Consider the following 20,386-nt stretch of genomic DNA (forward strand, 5'->3'; position numbering starts at 1 on the left):
AATCTCGCATTATAACTTCTGGTGTAAGGTACCCTTAAGTGTTTTTTCACAGGGCGGAAGTCCTGTGGTGACGAAATACATGGTTTCCATGGAGGGCGTGGCATTATTATGGGATGTTCGAGGTGAAATGGCGCTAGGCGCGTTATTTTAAACAATCGCCTTCGTTTGCTGGTGTAGTATCGAGATGCAGAAACACCTATCTTCGGTCGAGAGGGTTTGGATATGACAAGAAGTTCGAAGCTGCGAAAAACAATTGTGACAGGAAATTCAGCAAACTGTGTAAGCATTTCTGTAACCTCCGTTGGATTTTCAGTGAGGAGGCAATATGATATTAGCCAACGTTAGCTAAATTGCTAGGTTCTATGCTGCTAACCCTAGCAGCTATCAGCAACTCAGGAAGCCCAATGTGAAACAGATGGCTAGCTTTAAGTAATCATAGCTTGCTAGCTAGCAAACAGCTGACGTCCTGTAGTGAGATTGGGTGCTGCAGACAACTGTCCTTTGCAACACAAAATGTACTACAATTGCAGCTTTTAAACTATTATATGCTAGCTACCCCATTACTTTAACAAGTTGTGTGAGAACGTGCGTGCCTGTATCCCCCAGTTAACAACCATTTAACTTTAGTTACTAGACACTAATTAGGCAAGGAACAATAATTTTCTAACTTAAACCATATGAACTACCGAATTAGCTGTCTTCCTAGGTTGTGTTTTGAAGTTAGCTTGCTAACAGCTTTCTGTGTTAGCTAATGTTGCCGAAGTATACATGCAACTGTATTAATAGTTAGCTATTAGCTACAGTTACGCGTTAACTGGCCTTACTTGCAAGCTAGTGGTGAAACGTCAACTTGCCTAGCTAAAAGCTAAACAATGTCAGTGTTGCTGGCCTTAGTACCTAGCATAACTTAAAGGCCAATAATTCCCCATGTCATTACTTTTCTCCCTCTGTTTTAACAGCAGTTAATATTATTGCTGATCAGAGATAACTAATTAGTTAAACAAATCCTTAGTTATACCACTTAGACACATGCAGTTAGTAATGGCATCTGACAAATAGTCCTGTCCTGTGAGTTTGACGTTCATTCCATCTCATTAGTTTGAATATGTGTTGCAGAGAGAACGAGAAGTCTTTGCTGTCTTTGGTCTCTTTGCCCTTGTAGCTAGCTGGTTAGCAAGTAACGTTAATAAATATTCCATAGCTAGCTGTGTTTTTCCCTTGAAATCTGCCCGGTCTCCTTAGTGCATTATATTGCTCAGATGTTTTAACTTGTGAACTTTCATTTTGGCCACAATATTCGTTGCTAGTTTTGAAAATATGTTGAATAGATACTTATGTGATCATATGCAATATTACGTTGTGAATCATGGAAAGATTCCTGATTTCTACACTTGACGGAGTAATGAAACCACACCATAATTGACAACCTATTCTTGTTGTCACAGTGCAACCATCCGGTTAGAGATTTTAAGTTGTAACATACTATGTATGCTTAAAATATTTATACATCTGAGAGCATCTGGTCGGAAACCAGCTAACGTTTTATTGTGATGGATATTTTTCGTATCCCTTGTTATCTCTAGATGTGAACTGATGACGAGTTGAAAATGGCGGATCTTTCGAAATCCAACCCCGGCCTGAAATAGAAACGCTGTGAGCTAGCCACTTTTGCAGTGTTACTCTAGTACTCTTTGCAATCCATGCGTATTTTAATATCTCTTGAATTGACACAGTTAGAACAGTGTTCTGTCAAGGTTCTGTCAAAAGAGTGCTGGACTGACAGTTCTATTCGTTAGTTAACAGGCAATGGTATTTGGCATGGCTTACTCTTAAGGTAGGCAAGGTTGTTATTTTCTCAGATTATTTGTGAGGCCTTGGCATAAAACTTACTTCGAAAGAGAGAGGGTTAAAATCTACCTTTTAAATCGATATTTTGTATTTGTCTCACGTGAGTTCATGTTACGATGCGTAAATGCCAAGCGTCATGTCGAGTTGCTTTGTTGACATAATCAGGCCAAACAACTTAGGCGAGGCAGTCTGCTGTACATTTATTGTGAAGAACAATGGCTTTGCATTCTGCTATTCGCTTTTGCTACCATAATAGCAAATCCCTGATTTCCGATGTACAGTTGCAGTGTCGCTAACAAGTTAGCGAATTTGAAGCTTCGTATGTTATTTGTAAACATTTTGAAGTCAGAATGTTAGCCAGCTAATGTCTACGACATTCATTCAATCCCTCTGATATTATAATTTTTGTTTAACAAACTTACTGACACATATTTATGTCCCTTTCATCCATTGAGAGTTTAAAGACCCGTCTAAATGCTAACCTGATAACAGGCCTTCTGTTCTGCGTCTGGAAGTGTTGGTTCACACTTAACGTTATACACATGGTTTTACATTACTGTACTTTCATCACATGGATACAAGCATACACGCCACATGTATGTTATCTTCTGTCGATGTTCTTTATTCTCTTTTAATGGTATATTTAAAAAATATGCAAATATGTACATATGGAAAAGAGGGCAAGATAAGGCAGTTGATTCTTAAGAAGGATTTGCTTAGGCTAATGCATGCAAGCCATACAGTCTTTGTTTTAGTGCCGTTTATTTGACGTCATAATTTCTCCAAGCTGATACTTTTGCAATGAAGATATTGTTGCCAGTTAGCATCAAATTGAACGTGTTGTCTATCGCTGATGTTCAATCAGTTGCTTCAACTATAGCAGACTTTAGTTGAGGAATATTCAAGTGTATCTCAGGATCTACTCAGTATTTTGGCACATTCTGAGTGAGCCCTTACAACAGGCCTGCCAAGGCCATTAAATGAACTCTGTACCTTCCTGGCCCAGCTGCCATCTACCTGAACAGTATACCCAGAATTTGTTTGACACAGTTAGTGTCTCTTGAGTGATTTGTCTGGTTTTGATTTTGCCAGCCTTTTTGAGATACCTTTTTTAGTTGATTAGAAAAGTTGTTGTGGTGGAATTTCACCCTGCCTATTGGTCTGAGAGTTTCTAAGCTTTTTGAAGCATGAAATGCTTGCTGTTGATCCTCAGACCTAATGCAGATTAATAAATACTGTGGATCTGCTTTGCTGCTGTTTGTTTTTTTCTTGTAAAATAGCTGGAAAAATAGCAGCCACTTCTGGACGGAGTTTACACTACACCAAAAAGTTGCAGATTGTAGCAGTCCACTGCATCATAACGCTGTATTATAAGGCTATATTTAAAGAGACAAAATAGACAAATGCTGTCTGTAATGTGATTTTGATCTCATTTATGTTAAAAGTAGGCCATTATTTTTATGTTTTTCAATATCAGTCAATTACCATTAGACAGACCGCAGTGCATGAGGCTATTAGTAACATCAAAATCCCTTTTGTGAGTTTTACATTTTGTCAAGAATGTTTTAAGGTAATGTGGAGCCTTTTTTTTTTATTTTATTTTTTTAAATATCTCTGTTTTATAGATTCAGTTGTGAAATGCAAATTGATTTGTCCTGTGTGCCTCTCTTAGTGATATTACCACAGCTACAAAATGGACGTGGTGCCCCCTGAGCTAAACAGCCTGCTCCCGGACGAGATCATGGACACTGAGGCCATCGTCACTGATGATGACCTCCCTGCTGTCTGCCCTGCTCCGCCCAACCCCCTGGAGACACAGGACGCTCCCGTTCCCATGGAGACAGAGGTGCCGGAGATAGTGACTCTGTGCACAGCGGCACCTTCTATACCCGTGCAGAGAACTCAGGCCTTGACCACCCTCACTAGCACGGACTCGACCCCCTCCAGTGGGACTGGGAGCACGGGCACCCAGCTCCTCCTCACTCCCTCCAGCTCCACCATGACTCTCCAGCCCACCTCCCTCACGCTCACCGCCCCCAAACCCAGCAGCCCGCAGGTCACAGGGAGCCTGCAGAAGCTCTCCACTCCTCTCGCCCTCCCTGCCAACCACCAGCTCATCCTCAACAAGGTGGCGTCCTCCCCAGGCTCGGAGGCCAAGCCAACAATGCTCAAGCCTGACGGCCAGAAACTGGTACTCACTGCGCTCGGAAAGGCTGGCCAGCCCATTGTTTTGGCACTGCCGCCCGGGGCTGGCAAAGCTGGCACCATGTTGAGCCCAGGGGACGGCAAAGGGCAGCCACCACAGTTCAAGGTGGTGACCATTGGGGGCCGCACCGACCTGAAACCAATCGGGGTCCAAGCGGTGAGCACTGCCAGTCAGCTGATAGGCACGTCACAGACAGCCCAGCAGGGTCAGCAGCTCAAGACGCTACAGGTGAGTGAGTGGCCGTGAATCAGAAGTCTCTACTCCTTTGCTTTTTTTGCCTTTATTATATAGGACAGGGAAGAGGCTGACAGGAAGCGACTATGAGGGAGAGATGGGATGGGATCGGGAAATGATCCAGGTCGAACTCGAACCCGGGTCCCCTTGTGAACTTGGATCCAAATGTGGTACGGGCACTATAGCCTATTGCGCCATAGTGACCGCCTTAAGTCCTTATTTGGACAAAAGCGTCTGCCAGATCCCATAACCATAACCTATTCTGTCAGACAACCCCCAAGTAACGACATATCTTTTAAACTAGACAGGTGCCAGAAATCTAGTGGGATGCTTGTTTAGCTGTCTTGTTTGTAGTAACAATAACATGGACAATCATTTGTCTCTGGTGTGTTTTCTGGTTTGGGTAGCTGATGTATAATGAATGATCCAGTAGTTGTAAAACTGCCTATTTTCTGAGTCTGCCTCAAGATAACCTGTTCCATACTGTAAGTGAATACTAGTCAATTTACAGCACTCTACAGGTTCCAGAGTTGGAACATAAACAATAAAGTTCCCCAATCATTAGATTTCTTTAACACCAGATATTTGAATAGTACTCCAACTGATTGATTAGGTAGCAGATGCTTTTTTATTTGCCAGGAAATTGGCAGGTTGCAGGCTGTGCCTTTTTGCAATTAGTTTCTCAGATAGCAAAGACACTATTTTGGTAGCATGTTTTCTACTGACTGCCTGTCTTTCAATGTAAACTTCTGAAATGCAAGTTAATGTGGTGTTAAGGGAAGTTGAAGTGGCAAAGTAAGCCTGGCTGGTCTCTGGAGTAGGATAATGTGGGGTCTTATTTATATTTATCTGCATGCAAAGAGGCTCATTATGTACGGTAGTTGCAAGGCTGTGTAGATATGGTACTAATCTAAAGATGTATGCAAGGCTGCAAGGCTCTTTTTCTAAGTGTTGAGTTTGTGCTGAAGTCAGTGACAAGAGACAGGTGGTGGGCAGCCCGGTGCATGTGAATCTCCTTGTCTCATTGAAACTGAGCACCTGTTGCATAGCTGTAGGCTACATGCGCTCCTTATACGGAGTCCTATAAGGAAAGGGAATCTGGATTGAGTAATGTGTCGGTGATTCAGCAGCTCCTTAACCGCATGGAGGGTCCAACTGGTATTCTGAAGTTAACAGATGCAGAGAATGAGGTTCTGCTTATATTGTGTTTTGCTTGTTTACTGTCAACAGAAACCAGTGAGAAGACTTGTGTTTGAAATGTACACTCAGGTGAAAACTGTTATAGTGCAGTTGTTCATACTTGCACTTATTGGGTGTTAAACCCGCCTTCTTTTTGGAATCCTTAAAACTCGGAAAAAAGAAGACTCAGTTTTTGGCCTATTTTACTCTGTAGATGTTGATATACTTGGCATACACAACTTAAGAGCCTCTAACCGTAAAAACCACTGTATTAAAATCCAAGGTATAAGTATATATACTCTTTTGATCCCGTGAGGGAAATTTGGTCTCTGCATTTATCCCAATCCGTGAATTAGTGAAACACACACAGCGCACAGCGTGGTGAAGCACACACTAATCCCGGCGCAGTGAGCTGCCTGCATCAACAGCGGCGCTCGGGGAGCAGTGAGGGGTTAGGTGCCTTGCTCAAGGGCACTTCAGCCGTGCCTACTGGTCGGGGTTCGAACCGGCAGCCCTCCGGTTACAGGTCCGAAGTGCTAACCAGTAGGCCACGGCTGCCCCTGGAGGTGTCTGGAGCAGAGGACCCAAGCAGAATAAAATGCAATTGGAGGCCTACCACAAGATTAATGTGAGCTGTTTTGTTTTCGGACAGATCACCAAGAAAATCCCAGTCTCCACTGCTGCCCCAGTAATCACAAAATACATCATCACAAAGGCTCTTAACAGCAAAGGCTTGACCAGCCAAACGTCTGTGTCGCCTGTGGTTACAGGTAAGTGCTTTTTACTGAACTCTACAAGGAGTTAGTAGAGCAAGGAATCTAGCAAGGAAAATACAATGAGTCTGTCTGGAATCGTTTTGACTTGAGCACCTTTTGGTTACATCAATCAAGAAAACGCTACAGAAAGAATAATGATATTTCGCTTAGACTGAAGTAGCATGTACTTGAATGTAAACACAAAATACACAGTGTAAACACGAAAGCATCTTTTTTATTCTGCATGTTTTTCCTGTCTAGTTTGTAAACATTTCTAAAAAAAGAAAATGCACACGGGGCAGATAGCTGGTTTGATAAATCATGTGGGCTGTTTCGGTTTCAAAAGTTTTGTAAAAGTGTGGCACTCTTCCTTTCTAAGTCCTTTTGCTTGTCAACATGTTTTGTGGTTTGTCTTATCAGCTCTGCCATCCAAAGTTTCGTCCTCTCCTTTCAGTGAACTTTGACAAGTATGCCATGCTACCGCATAAGAACACAAAATGAATTTTCTTATTATGGGATGCATGTTGCAAAATTACAGTGTAATGTAATTTAAAGATGTCAGCATGAGGTCACCCTGTACAGACTGGAATGAAAGAGGGTAGAATCACCATCGTTACACATCAACTCAGATCAATTTACCACAATGCCATAAGATCCTGAGGATGTGCTATGCTTGATGTGTCCCCATCGGTTTCACATTATTCAAGACTAACCAGTTCTATTTATCTCAGTTGTAGGAGATTAGTTGTGATAAATTCTTTAGTAGTTACTTTTTGCATTGCTGGGTCTCTGATCATAGATATTAGAAAGCTAGATACCGCATTGAGCTACAGAACATACGTAAATAGCGCCGCCATCTTGGTGGGGGGAACAATCACTGGAGGCCACTGGAGACACGTGACTCTGACTGGAAATCAGACAGGTGTCTCTGATTGCCGGCAAGTGTTGTTCATACTGTAGACAAGGTCTTGCCCCCAGCAAAATGGCGGCTGCGTTCACGTATGCCACCTAATAGAACTCGACGGACAATGCGGTATCTAGCGTTCTAATATCTATGTCTATACTGATTGTGTTTTACAGGGCGGGTTCTGACCCAGAGCACCCCAGGAACGCCCCCTCGGACCATCACAGTTGCGGATGCGCTCAGCACCAGTGGAGGTAGTAAGGTGGCCATCTCCCCCCTCAAGTCTCCAAGCAAGGTCAGTTCACACTGTTAGTAATGTTTACACCATGGGTGTTCACACACTTTTTACTCTGACATTTACGCTCTTTTAGATATCTCAGACTAAAGGTCCTCAAAAGTTTAGAGATCATATTTGTGTATGTTTACAAATCTAGTGTTACAAACTCATTGTTTGTTACACTTCTAATTAAACCCATGCAAAATAACAAATTGTCATAGATTCAGCCCCAGCCTCCGGTAACATCACACTTCCTTGGTATCAACTACAGAAACTTGCGCCATATAAATGGTAGACAGCATGGGGGGGGATTTAAAGGGTAGACGGACCATGTGGTCCTATGCCTCTGGGAAATTCCACTGCTTATATTGATACAAGCTCTATGTGTGTGCATACTTACCATGCACTTCCCTCACTTTCCTCCTCTGCCGCCTTCTACCATTAGGGTTACAAACTGTTTGTTTGTCACTGTTTGTTACATGTCTGGTACGGGTCCCTTAGTAGGAAAACTTTCCGTTAAATGTGTTTGTCCGTTAAATGTGTTTGTCCATTAAATGTGTTTGTCCGCTAAATGTATTTGTCCGTTAAATGTGTTTATCCACACAGTTGACCGTGGTGTCCGTGGCCTCTCCATCGCCCACTTCCCCTCAGAAGTCCGTGGCCGTTCCCCTGAGCGTGGCGCTAGGTCAACAGATTCTCACAATGCAGCAGTCCACCCCCACGTCACCTGCCAAAGCTGGGGTCAGCCTCTCCGCACAGGTGAGACCTTTTTACCCCTCAGTCGGTTGAGTCGATCGTGTCCTTGATGTGTTGAGCCATGCGACCAGCATATGAGTGCACATGAGACCAGCATATGAGAGTGGGAGCTCTGCATTGGCATGAGTCGATGATCTTCTTTGAGTGTGATACCTTCACCATCATCTAGTTTCTCTAAATACGCGCTAACCCGCCCTCTCCTCTCTCCTCTCCTGCTCTTATCTCTCTCTCTATTTATCTCTCTCTCCCTCCATCTGTCTCTTTCTCCCCCTCCACTAATCTAGAACGTGAAGCCTGTCCAGACGGTCTCCATGGGGGGAGTGCCGCCCCAGTTCAAGACCATCGTCCCCCTGGCCACCCCTCCCAACGTGCAGCAGATCCAGGTCCCCGGGAGCCGCTTCCATTACGTGCGGCTGGTGACGGCGTCAAGCGGGAGCCACACGGTCACTGGTAGCAGCCCCAGCAGCGTGGCTGGCACCATACAGCCAGGTGGGGCTCTCTGGCGGATACATGACGTGCTGGAATTGTTATCAAATGTAGATTTGAAGAAGTAAGGGATAATGTATTGTTCGCCGGTAATTATCAGAAAATAAGTCCCGACAGGGAGAACAGAACCCGGAGGGGTTTTGCTTCGACCTGAAGGGACTTATTTTCTGATAATTTCCAGCGGACAATACATTATCCCGCTTATTACACGGCTACTTGCCAAAACGAGAAAAGAAACCTAACACAATGGGTCTTTAAAATTATTTTGCTACCGTTTTGTGTCTTCTGCTGACAAAATAAATAGTTTGCCACACAGATAGAACTTGACAGTTTCAGGTGTTGCGTGGCAACGTACTAGCTTATTTTCCCTTTCAATGAAATTCCATTGCAATAAGCGAACAGACGTCTTGCGGAGGGATATGAAAGACGTTAATCAACCCGTTGCCATTGACAGCGGTGATTATATACTTTGCCGGTGATTTATGTAGATTTAACATAGGCCCGAACGTTGGGAAGGCCCATTCATGTGAATGGAACTTTCTGCAGCACTCTGAAGAGCCGTGTAATAATCTTATTTAAATTACCTTTATCTGTGTTATTCTATTTGTGTGTTCTAATCTCTAATTTATATTGTCTCGTTATTCCTTTCTTGCCATGATCTAACCATAGATGCTGATATGGCGTTAAACTAAATCAACTGCATCTACTGCTACTGCTACTACTATCTGATCGAATAGGCCAGTGTTTTACAAATATATTCCTTAGCTCCAACCTTTGAGTGACGCTGACGATTTGATGCTCTTGTGGTTGATTGAAGCTTCCCTTTTCTCACGACAGCCAAGCCCATGGTGGTCAACTCTGCGGCGGTCCGGATGTCTGTTCCCATCGTTTCAGCTCAAACTGTAAAGCAGGTGAGATTGCAAACTGTAAAGCAGGTGAGCTTGTTCGGTCCTCTGCTCTCTTGTTTCTGCCTCTTAAGATGATTTGGTGAATCGTTTGTACATACATATGTAGGACTATGGTATACCCAACTGTCTTGAATTGAATCTTTTGAAATATCTGTAGATTAAGAGCATGTTCAGAGTTGGTCCTTATTGCTTGGAGTCCCTAAGGGGATACATTTTGTGGGATACAAGTTTCTGGTGCGCAAATCTTTCTTATATTCGTGTAAAATATTCTCGTATGAGCACAATACTTTGTCATGCAAGCTCCATACTTTCATTTGAGAAAAGGAATCATGAAGGGAATGTCGTGCTCGTAATGCTTTCTCTTGTACACCATAAACTTTCTCATGCTCACAGGATAGTTTCTGACCACATTCCCTTAGAGGCTTTATATTACTGAATTTGCATCGCATATTTTTATTTGTTTGTCTGTTTGTGTATTTCATCCACCTAGCTCAAGTTTTAGTGTCTGTAATGGATTTCTTTGATGAGATAGAATATGTAAAACTTTAATGGGATTTCCCACCCCTTTCATCTTCAAGGTCTAAACAGGTTGAACATTTGCTAAGGTGTGCACAATTTGTCTGTCTGATCTGATCTGATCTGTTGATGCCTCCGGTCCCCTGTCCAGGTCGTGCCCAAACCTCTGACGTCAGCAAGCCCCCAGGTGGTGACCAGCCAACAGCAGCGCCTGATCATGCCAGCCACGCCCCTCCAGCAGATTCAGCCTCTGCCCCCCGGAACTTTACTTGCCCCAGCCCATGGTCAGGGGAACATGGGCTACGCCGTTCTCTCCGCGCCATATGTCACACAGGTCAGGAGACATGACACAACACAACACCAGACACTCCACAGTTATGAGGCGGTTCCCAAATTTGGGAGACGTGATTAGTTTGATAGGTTTCACATTGGAAGAGCAAAACTAAAATGCTGCTTTTCTTCTAGAAACTGGAGGCTACAGGTCGGCCTGGGTTTGAATAAGCTTCCTGTTGGCTACTCACTAGGCTACACTTCTGTAAAGCCATGATCTAATCCTGATTACTTAGTCCTCAGTTCTTAACTTTAATATCAGCTTTGATGATGTCAGTCTTAGGATAAACTACAAACACTCCTGCTAAAGACTTGTACAAACTGTAGCAACAGCGGTTTATTGCCTGTCCCTATTACATGCCTGTCAGATTGTATTTGTCACACTTCAGATCATAAGAATGCCCAGCAAATCAAAACAATAGCTCTGAGTTGAAAGCAAATGTCTAAAATTGACCTGACATGGTCCAAATATTTAGTGGTTGTTTGCTATGTGGATGTGAGCATCACAGCCACAGTAGCACGGTTAACTAGAACTTCTGATTGGTCGGAATTGGAATTCAATCTGACATAATTGTCGATCAATATACATGTCGCTGTGAGGTGTGAGCACAGTGACGGTGATGTCAATTCATAGCTCAAATACTCTCATATGTTACTTTCTAGATATATGTAATCATTCCTGATTTGACTGTGATGTGTCTACATTTTCCCATGATCAGTCCTCCTTGACTGTAAAATACGTGCAATCTATGTATTCTATGTGCAAGGAGGCCTGTGCTGTACAGCATGCTGTTAGCTTTAATTCCATTCTCTCAGTAAAATATTAATCGTGTGTCGCTGGCTTGTTCCTCAGCTTCAGCAGTCAACAATAGTGACACTGGCCAGCAACTCTGGATTTTCCACACCATCCAGTGTACAAACACAAGCCAGATTGCCTCTTAATGGGTAAGAGTTGGAGGTTTGAGGGATTAAGGGGTGTTACTGCGGTTACTTATTGTTTTATAATTCCATATGCATGGATGCAAGCAATCTGACGCTCCATCTTAAGACCAGTGTTAACTTTCACATACTTCTATTTATTTTTTTCCCCCAGTCTTTCAGCTTCAGATTCTACATCAAGACCAAGGAAGCCATGCAATTGTACAAAATCACAATGTCTGAAACTGTAAGTCACTTTTATGGTCCTAGTTTGTAGCATTTTGGTCTTGGTTGTAATTTATTCTGAGGATTTTATGTGTTAAGTTAAGTTTCATAAGTTAAATTCAAACATCTCTCTTCTCAGTTATTGTGATTGCTTTGCCAACGGGGAGTTTTGCAGCAACTGTAATTGCACCAACTGCTTTAATAACCTGGAGCATGAGTCCGAGCGATTAAAAGCCATCAAGGTAAGTGCCACTCACCACTGAATCATTGAGGTTGCCTACTCAGAGTAGCTGCTCCAGAATAAATCAATTTCTAACAGATTAAATTAATGGGTTCTACTCCGATTGTAAGTAGAGCTACACTTTATCTGACCGCTGAAGATGGGTGCTATTCTTCCAAACCTAGCGGAGGGGGTTGTGAGCTTAAATGCAAAACCTCAACTTTATGACATTCGTAGGGAAAAAAAATAACTGTCTCTCTTCATCTTAAACTTTAGCATTGGCATGTCTAAATACCAATATATTTGTCTGGTATAATGCTAAGCTAATTCAACTTGCATTCAAAGTTTTTGAGGTTGACTTACATTATAAAGATTTTTGCAACAGTTTTGATAGCACTGTGTAGAGAGTTTTGATTGTAGTTATAAATGTTGCTAATGCAATCAAGACCCTGGGCCCATGCCCAGGAAGTGCATATAGGGTTGAAAATGTTTCACTGTAAAAAAAAGATCTGCAAACTGAATTAATGTAAATGTAAAATTCAGACCTGTTTTCGTTAGAACACAACTAAGTATGCGTATGTGAATGTATGCATTATGTAATGAATTGAGATGTTACTGCCTTGTCATGTCTTATAGTCATACTTTTTTTATTGCTCAAAGGCGTGTTTGGACCGGAACCCAGAAGCCTTTAAGCCCAAAATTGGCAAAGGCAAAGAGGGCGAGTCGGACCGCAGGCACAGCAAGGGCTGCAACTGCAAGCGCTCGGGCTGTCTGAAGAACTACTGCGAGTGTTACGAGGTTAGTTCCTTATTAAATAAAGTACCAAAGCAGTAGGGAACAATCTGGATTCATACTGGTGAAGTAGGCCTTACTTGAACCGCTTTTTGTGGTTGTTAATACATTGCAATCGAAATTGATAAATGGGCAACGTTGTCTTCAACAGATTTTCATGTCATATGAACATGCTAATTGTCTTTGAAGTATTGCCAGCATTTTCCAAAAGGTGTTCAAGTTTGCACTTTGCATAACCATTTAACCTGTGGGTGGATGTGTGTGTGTGTGTGTGTGTACGGTTTTGTCTGGATTAAATAGGCCAAGATCATGTGCTCATCCATCTGTAAGTGTGTGGGCTGCAAAAACTTTGAGGAGAGCCCTGAGCGGAAGACTTTGATGCACCTGGCAGACGCAGCGGAGGTTCGGGTGCAGCAGCAGACAGCGGCCAAGACCAAGCTCTCGTCACAGATCTCAGACCTGCTAACCCGCACCACTCCAACCATATCCAGCGGAGGGGGGAAGTAAGGCATCCACTTTCTACTTCCTCCATGTGACCGTTGTGTAATGAAATGTTGAATGAATGTATTCCAGTCTGCCTCTGTAGTGGGGCCAGCAGGGCATATACAAAACACAGATCAAGAAAATTTGTGTCTGATTGTGGACATGCCCTATTCAAGGAATGTATAAAACTGCCTTCAGGCTTATTTACACAGACTGACTGTTCTCTTGTGCTCTTCCCGTTCACAGACTGACTGTTCTCTTGTGCTCTTCCTATTCACAGGCTTCCCTACACGTTTGTCACTAAGGAAGTTGCAGAAGCAACGTGCGACTGTCTGATGGAGACGGCCGAGCAGGCAGAACTGTCCAATCAGTCGCAGGCTATGGCCGAGCGGGTCATCCTGGAGGAGTTTGGCCGCTGTCTCAAGAGAATCATTAACTATGCCGGCAAAGCCAAGACGGACTGCTGTTAGGCAGCCGGAACCAACTCCAACCAGTGGACCACCTGGCGTCTCCCAGCAGGAGCCGAAATGGGTATAGCCACGGTCACATCCTCCCAAACTCAAGTCAACCACACGTATCTGTCTGGCACAAAAGCTGGAAGACCTCAACCCCTCGCCCCAAAGCATTCGCAGGGATGCCCCCCATCTACCCAGTCGACAGGTAGGAAGGAATGTCCCTTGCCAATCAGGGGATGGGCCACCACAGGAGAGAGACATGGCTGTGAAGCCTCAGCCTCTTTGAGGAGGCTCTAGTGGCCACAAGCCCTGGGAGAGGTCAGCTGGAGGTGAAGACCAGAGACCTAGCGTCCCCTTACCAGCGCAGTCTCTTCCAGCAAATTGTTGTTGAGTCGAGAGCGCTATGGAAAGACATGGGAATGACAGAAATGGCATTCAACACAGGAATGATATTTTGTGGGCTCCCGCAGAGAGTAGTATTGCACAGTATGCTTTTTTGGGATGTCATTTAGAGTGTTTATATTTACTTTTGAAGTAGGTTTTTATTTCTTTATTTCAATGGTCTATTTTTCATTACATTTTTTTTATCCATCATGGAAATTGCTGATCTTTCAGTGCAGTCTTCAGAAATCTCTCTGAAATGTTAATTTTCAACTAATTGCTTCACCTAAAAGGCTTGGCTGAGGCATCCACATATTCAACATTCAGCTCATTTTTCAATCATGATTTATGTACAGCAAGTAGCCTATACTGTAGCCTATAATTAAAGAGATGCTTCTTTTGGTATTTATTTTGATCCTGAGGTTGGTCATGGAGCCAACCACAAAGTGGTGGAAAGTTACTCAGAGTAAAGTAATTATCAGTGAGCTGTGTTGTTACCTTTTGGATCTCACAAGTTTTGTGGGCAGCGATATTGGCGTTGTAGAGTTTGCATTAGCAGGCTTTTTGGCAACAGCTACCACAAGTATGGAAAATAAGATTTGGCCTGTTCTAAAGTCCTATTCAGAACGATGCAAGACCTAGGCTAGTTTGATATTCATAATGCTTAAGAAAAAGTCTTGTTTGTGCTATGCTATTAACTGCTAAATTATGGAAATTTTTGAACATTTCCTTTAATTTTAACATTCTTTCATAAAGATGTTCAGACTTTTTGAAATATAGAATTCTTACTAAATTATCAAGAACTGTCAAGGGAAACTGACTAATAACGTGTAATTTGTTAATTAACTAGGCCACATGTACTGTTATATCTGAAATTATTAATCTGTTGTAAACAAGCTGTTAAAGGAAAACTCCACTTTTTCTGTGCATTACCAGCTCCCGTCAGGTCTGATCTGGCTATCCTGAATGACCGCTTCATGCTAAAAAAAAAAAGCTGATTTGAGGTTTTGAAACAAATGAGCATGCAGTAATAACATGGGTCTCCATTTTGATATTCGGAAAGTTTTGGGATGGCCGCTCCAAAACCCTGCATTAGTTGACTGGCTTGTATCCCAAAACCAGGATTTTTCTGTTGTACAGCCACATCATGTAGGCTATACATCATTTTTCCAGTACCTCATTACATTTCTTTTGCTCTAGTAAATGTTTTCATGTTGGGCTAATTATGGAGTGAGTAAGAACAGAATGCACAGAAGAACCATAAGTCAATTGATCCATGTTAAACTACTCTGGGTTGCAGTGCCTTTCTCTGTTAATTAGAAAACTGCTGGTTGTGGTGCAAAAATGTTTTGGATTGAATCTGGAGGTTTTTATAGCAGTGTGTTAAGTGTCTGAAGCAGGTTGTGAAAGTGAGGTGTAAGAAGTTTGGGATCATTTTGTTTTTCATTCGATTTAAATCGCACGTATTTTGGAAGTGCAAACTGCAAACTGTCAGTGAATGATTTCTACATTTTTAATCCCATAGCTCCTTGTGTTGAGAGAGATCCCTTGTGTTCTCCACCCTAATATGAGCAGTATGCCTTAGCCACCACCTACTACTCAGGGCTTTGTTGAGTTTATTCAGCTTTTAGGTATTTCCCTGCACTGTCTGTAACTCGCATGAGTTTGGGCATCAGATGTAGTTTTACTATGCATTTGCAAACAAATTCAAAGGAGACCTGCCTTGTGATGCCGACCCATTAATCGTGTTTTTCCCCCCCGTGTCATCCCAAGTGCGCCAGAAGTCCCAAGGATCATTTTCACTGTTCTTAAACCAGGAAGGACTGCTAAGAGGCAGCCCAAATAGTTTCAATCAATTTTTAAGATTGTTTTTCACTGTCTGCATGCAAAATTTAGTGTGTCCCAAAGTGTGCCCCGCGTGGTGGGATTGCTTGCTGGGGCTGCCAGCTGGCACAAAGCACAATCAAGTCCCAAGCTCAACACTCACCGAGACTGCGTCTGGAAATTAACCTCCAGTCAGGTCTACAGAGGCTGTGCCCCGCCCCATTATCAAAACCAAACAAATGAAATCAGAGCTTGAAAGAGGGGGTTGTTTGTTTTTTTCCCCCAGGAGAAGGTTTCTTCCTTCAGGTGATTTTAACCATGAAATCTTGCAGTACAAATGTAGAAGTACAGAGCTTCATTGTACCTTCCTCCAGCATTTTCTAACATTTCCTGCACCACAAGATCCTTACCGAAATAATATAATTGTAATTTTACTCTGCCTCACTTCACCATGTGTACAGAAGACTTCACACAAACAGCTCACTAGGATCCCAAATCTGTCGATTGTATATGTTGGTGCCACGTGGCTTTTATTTCTGTTAACATAAATTTATCCCATATTTTGCTTTTTTCCCTATTTTTTTGTTTTTTTGTTTGTTTTTCTTGTAAATGTACATTTTTTTTTTTTTTTCTCCTGCCCTGTCTTTATGTGTTTAATTTATCTTGTTTATACTCGCTGTTATAACACCAAGTATCAGATTATTAAAATTCATTGGAATTATTTGCAAATGTAATGTCTATTAATTAGCAAAGAATATGTGATCTTTCAGCAGTATGTTGTATACAAATTACAAGGAAATTAAATTTATACAGTTCTCTAAAAAAAAAGATGTTTATTTTTGTTCTAATACTTGTGATTCTACTTCTTGTGATTCTACTGATTCTAGGGTTTGGTTGTATTGTATTTTAATTGTGTTTTAGGCCTAGTCCACACGTACCAAACCGACCTTTTTTTCCTCCGTCTTCCCTGGAACCGTATCAAGAATATTTGCGTCCAAACGGATCCATCTCAACACGACTCAACACGTTACTTCATATCCAAGGCCTATAGGTGGCCTTAGTTGTTTAGACGAAACTCATGTTGTGGGTAGGGAATATAATAGGTGTTCAGGCCTATAGGTCTTCAGGAAGTCTGTACACATTTTTAAAGATTTTTAAAGGGGGGGGGCTAATACAGTCCATTATCTGTGATTGTTGAGCTCATGTGAACTTTTTTGTTCATGAAGGAATCAGCTTTGTCAATGTATTTAAATGTATTTAAATGTCATTCATTATAATCCATGATTTTTTTTTTATCAATTGAGCAAACATCTCACGTTCCTCTACCTGTTCACATTCCTCATTCCTCTACCTGTCCACACTCAGTGTTCTTGCCTTCCTGATGGGAAACGGTGGTACAGACCAAGCCACACTATATTGTATCCAATGATCAATGTTGCTCCAGGAGCATGGAACGGATCGGCTGTTTTAACTCTTATCAACCCCTGAGGGTAAACGACTACATTTTAAAGATCCTGTGAGGCAAAATGAATTGTGGAGTTAGACCACTAAACAGCACAACATTTTTGGGCAGTCCTAAAAAGGGACAATGATGATGCAATAAGTTCCCCATAGAATGATAATACAAGGGGCAACTTTTTGAGCAATGTTGCTGTTCAATGTTTTCAGATTGGATGATCATGACAATTTGCCAATTGATGATTAAATATTGCCATGTGTTCCTTCGGCCTGTGCGCTTTACACTGGTGATATCAGTAGTTACCTTTTTTACTAGATGAGTTGTGCCAATTAGAATCAACTGATTTAGAAAATTGGAAGAATATGTGAGGAGTTTTCCAGTGTGAGTTAGGCCACAGCTACAGAAATGTTAAAGCTGCAGTTGGCAAGATTTTTTTGATCATATTCACTGAAGCCAACACTATGCTCTGACAGAACAACATAAATCAGCCAGTTTTAGGGGGAAAAAACATCTACAGCCTGTTATTTGTTTTGCAAAAATCCACAGCTCCTGGTTCTTTTGGTCCAATCAGAGCAGGGCTGTATGAGATCTGACTGTCAATCGCAGTCTGGTGCGCACTGATGAGCACAAACTCGATGAGAGGGTGCTTGGAGGTAGTGGGGGAGGGGCATGAGAAATGTAAACATTAAAAAAAAATAAAAAGTCCTCTCAAACTGTCAGACTTGCCAACTGCAGCTTTAAGAGCCATGCCCTCAACAAGGCTGTTGGCGCGCTGAATAATGTTGCATTACCCCTTTATACTCTAGGTGGCGCTAATGAGCCATGTGGTGTTCAATTTATACCCAGAATACATCATTCCTTTTTCTTCGACTTCAGGGACACGAGCACTTTCTTTTACTGTCTGTGTTCTGGACACGAGATGAAGACGACTGCGCTTGTCAATCTACACGACGAATATACTCCTATATTTGTAAAGCTAGACGTTTCTAGTTTTCATTATTTACTACAAGTAATCTTAATGATGTTTCCGAGCTGCTGATGGGTTGCTCCCGTCTTTTGTCTCCAGAAACGAAGGCACGCGGATTTGTCTTGTAAGTTGCTTCATCATTGTCTCAATGTTGCATAGAATGTCCGTCCGATGATTAAACACTTTTGCTGTTCACATAATGACTTCTTGTGATTAGTTCATATTATATTATGAGGACGCGCGGAAAACTTTCCAGTAACGTTAACGTTATCTAGCAGCTAACTGTTAACGTTAACTAGCTGCTACTCTTAGCACGTGGTGAGGTTAACCCCACAGTGCTACATTGTGAAATGATATACATTTATGCCCAGTTGTTGAAATAACATCACTTTCCATTCCATTCAGGACACTGTTGGACACTTCGGTCTGCTAAAGGCATTTGGCACAGGTAAGATGCTAATGTAAAACATTGGTTTCAGTCAGATTTAAACGTTTCAAAATTAACGTTAAGTCCATGTGCTCGTAGCTTTTGTCAGCCTGTCCCAATGATTATACTCACTACCCATTTGACCCTTGTTGGGAAGGATATTTATAGATATTGTTATGAGGGTACAGTTGACGGAAGTCCTATCTCTACTAAAGATTTTTTTGTTATTAAAGTGAAGATGTTTCGAGAGCATTTACCAACTGTTTCCCTATTTTGCCAGGTCCAGAAGGATGCACAAAGGCTCATTGGAAAGACGCTGCCCTATGGTAAAGCAATGGTAGAAGTGTTTAATGCGCGAATCTTACTGATTTTAGAATTGTTAAATGTTTTTGGGTTTTGGTTATGAAGGGTTGAAATTGTAGTCATAAAATGAGTGTCGCTCTTGTGTGTAAACTGAGGTGAAAATATATTTTATTAAAATATTTTGAGTTCACATATGTGTGGATTTTATTCAATAAGGCTTATGAACTCTTGTCAAATGTCAAAAATAACATTTACTTCTGTTATACATTTATGAAGATTTGGATTAAACACCGTTTCTGATTCATGTGTTAAGAATAGTGAGCAGCTACAGCCCACAGTGAATGTAGGCCTACAGGTGGGTCTCAAAAAATAAAATATCGTGGAAAAGTTCATTTTTACCCCCTTATTTAAAGGGTATCTTTCATATGATCTAGATTAATTAGGTATAAAGTGAAATGTCAAGACATTTTTTTGTTGTAATCTTGATGCTTTCAGCTCATGTGAAACCGAAATATCAATATTACAATAAGGAGGTTATACTACAGAAATGTCGACTCTTTGAAAATAATTTGACTAATCTAAAATGGTTAATTTATACACTCAATAACTTGTTCTGGCAGTCATTTGTGAAAAAGCCACATCACTGTGGCGTGGTATGGAGGCAAGTAGCCTGTGGCACTGCTGAGGTGTTATGGAAGCCAAGGTTGTTTTGAAAGCGACCTGAAGGTCATCTGTATTGTTGGGTCTGGTGTCTCATTTTTCTCTTGACAATAAACCATAGTTTCTCTATGGGTTTCAGGTCAGACAAGTTGTCTGGCCAGTTAAGCACAGTAATACCATGGTAAGCAAACCAGTTTGTTTTGGCACTGTGGGCATGCAGGTGCCAAGTCCTGCTGGTAAAGGAAATCCGGCTCTCCATAAAGCTTGTCAGCACATGGGAGCATGAAGTGCACTGAAATATTCTGGTAGAAGGCGGTATTAACTCTGGACTTGATAAAACACAGTGGACCTACACCAAATGACATGGCATCCCAAATCCTCACTGACTGGAAACGTCAAACAAGACTGAAAGCAACTTGGATCCTGTGCCTCCACTCTTCCTCCAGTCTCCTGGGACATAGATTGGACCCTGGTATCCAAATTAAATGCAAATTCTGTTTTTATGTGAAAGAGGAGTTTGGACCACTGATCAATGGTCCAGTTCTGTCTCATAGCCCAGATAAGATGCTCTAACCTGGTCTCTGATTCAGGAGTGGCTTGACACTAGGAATATGACACTTGTATCCCATTTCCTGGGCACGTCTGTGCATGGTGGCTCTTGATGCAGACTCCAGCCTCAGTTCACTACTGGTGAAGTTCCCCCCCAAGTGTTAGAATCGACTTAGCTTGACAATTCTTTCAAGGCTGCTGTCATCTTTGATTGCACACCTTTTATACCACACTTTTCCATTCCAGTCAACTTTCCATGAGTATGCTTTCATACAGCACTCTGTGAACACCCTGCCCACCTTCTGTGGCTTATCTCCTTAAAGA

At 42.0% G+C, this 20,386-nt stretch overlaps 1 protein-coding gene and 1 long non-coding RNA gene across 3 annotated transcripts; both read left to right on the forward strand.

Annotated features, from left to right (window-relative positions):
• The first annotated feature begins 117 nt into the window (after positions 1–117).
• Positions 118–16,505, forward strand: lin54 (lin-54 DREAM MuvB core complex component). 2 transcript variants are annotated; one of them, XM_042081007.1, is made up of 14 exons: positions 118–279; positions 3,521–4,282; positions 6,120–6,237; positions 7,303–7,421; positions 8,010–8,162; positions 8,444–8,648; positions 9,483–9,556; positions 10,221–10,403; positions 11,253–11,344; positions 11,493–11,564; positions 11,682–11,784; positions 12,423–12,560; positions 12,855–13,057; positions 13,318–16,505. In XM_042081007.1, exons 2-14 carry the CDS (start codon positions 3,542–3,544, stop codon positions 13,505–13,507), a joined length of 2,391 nt encoding a protein of 796 aa, XP_041936941.1. In that variant the 5' UTR covers positions 118–279; positions 3,521–3,541; the 3' UTR covers positions 13,508–16,505. The 2 variants fall into 2 exon arrangements, with proteins under 2 accessions (XP_041936941.1, XP_041936942.1); XM_042081008.1 differs by lacking the exon at positions 118–279 and adding an exon at positions 2,860–3,418.
• Positions 16,506–18,046: 1,541 nt separating this feature from the next.
• LOC121698476 lies at positions 18,047–19,043 on the forward strand. The gene is made up of 3 exons (XR_006026769.1): positions 18,047–18,247; positions 18,529–18,571; positions 18,831–19,043. It is a non-coding gene; the product is annotated as an uncharacterized LOC121698476 (long non-coding RNA).
• Positions 19,044–20,386: the final 1,343 nt, after the last annotated feature.

This window comes from Alosa sapidissima, chromosome 23 (assembly GCF_018492685.1).
Source record: "Alosa sapidissima isolate fAloSap1 chromosome 23, fAloSap1.pri, whole genome shotgun sequence".
NCBI lineage: Eukaryota > Metazoa > Chordata > Actinopteri > Clupeiformes > Clupeidae > Alosa > Alosa sapidissima.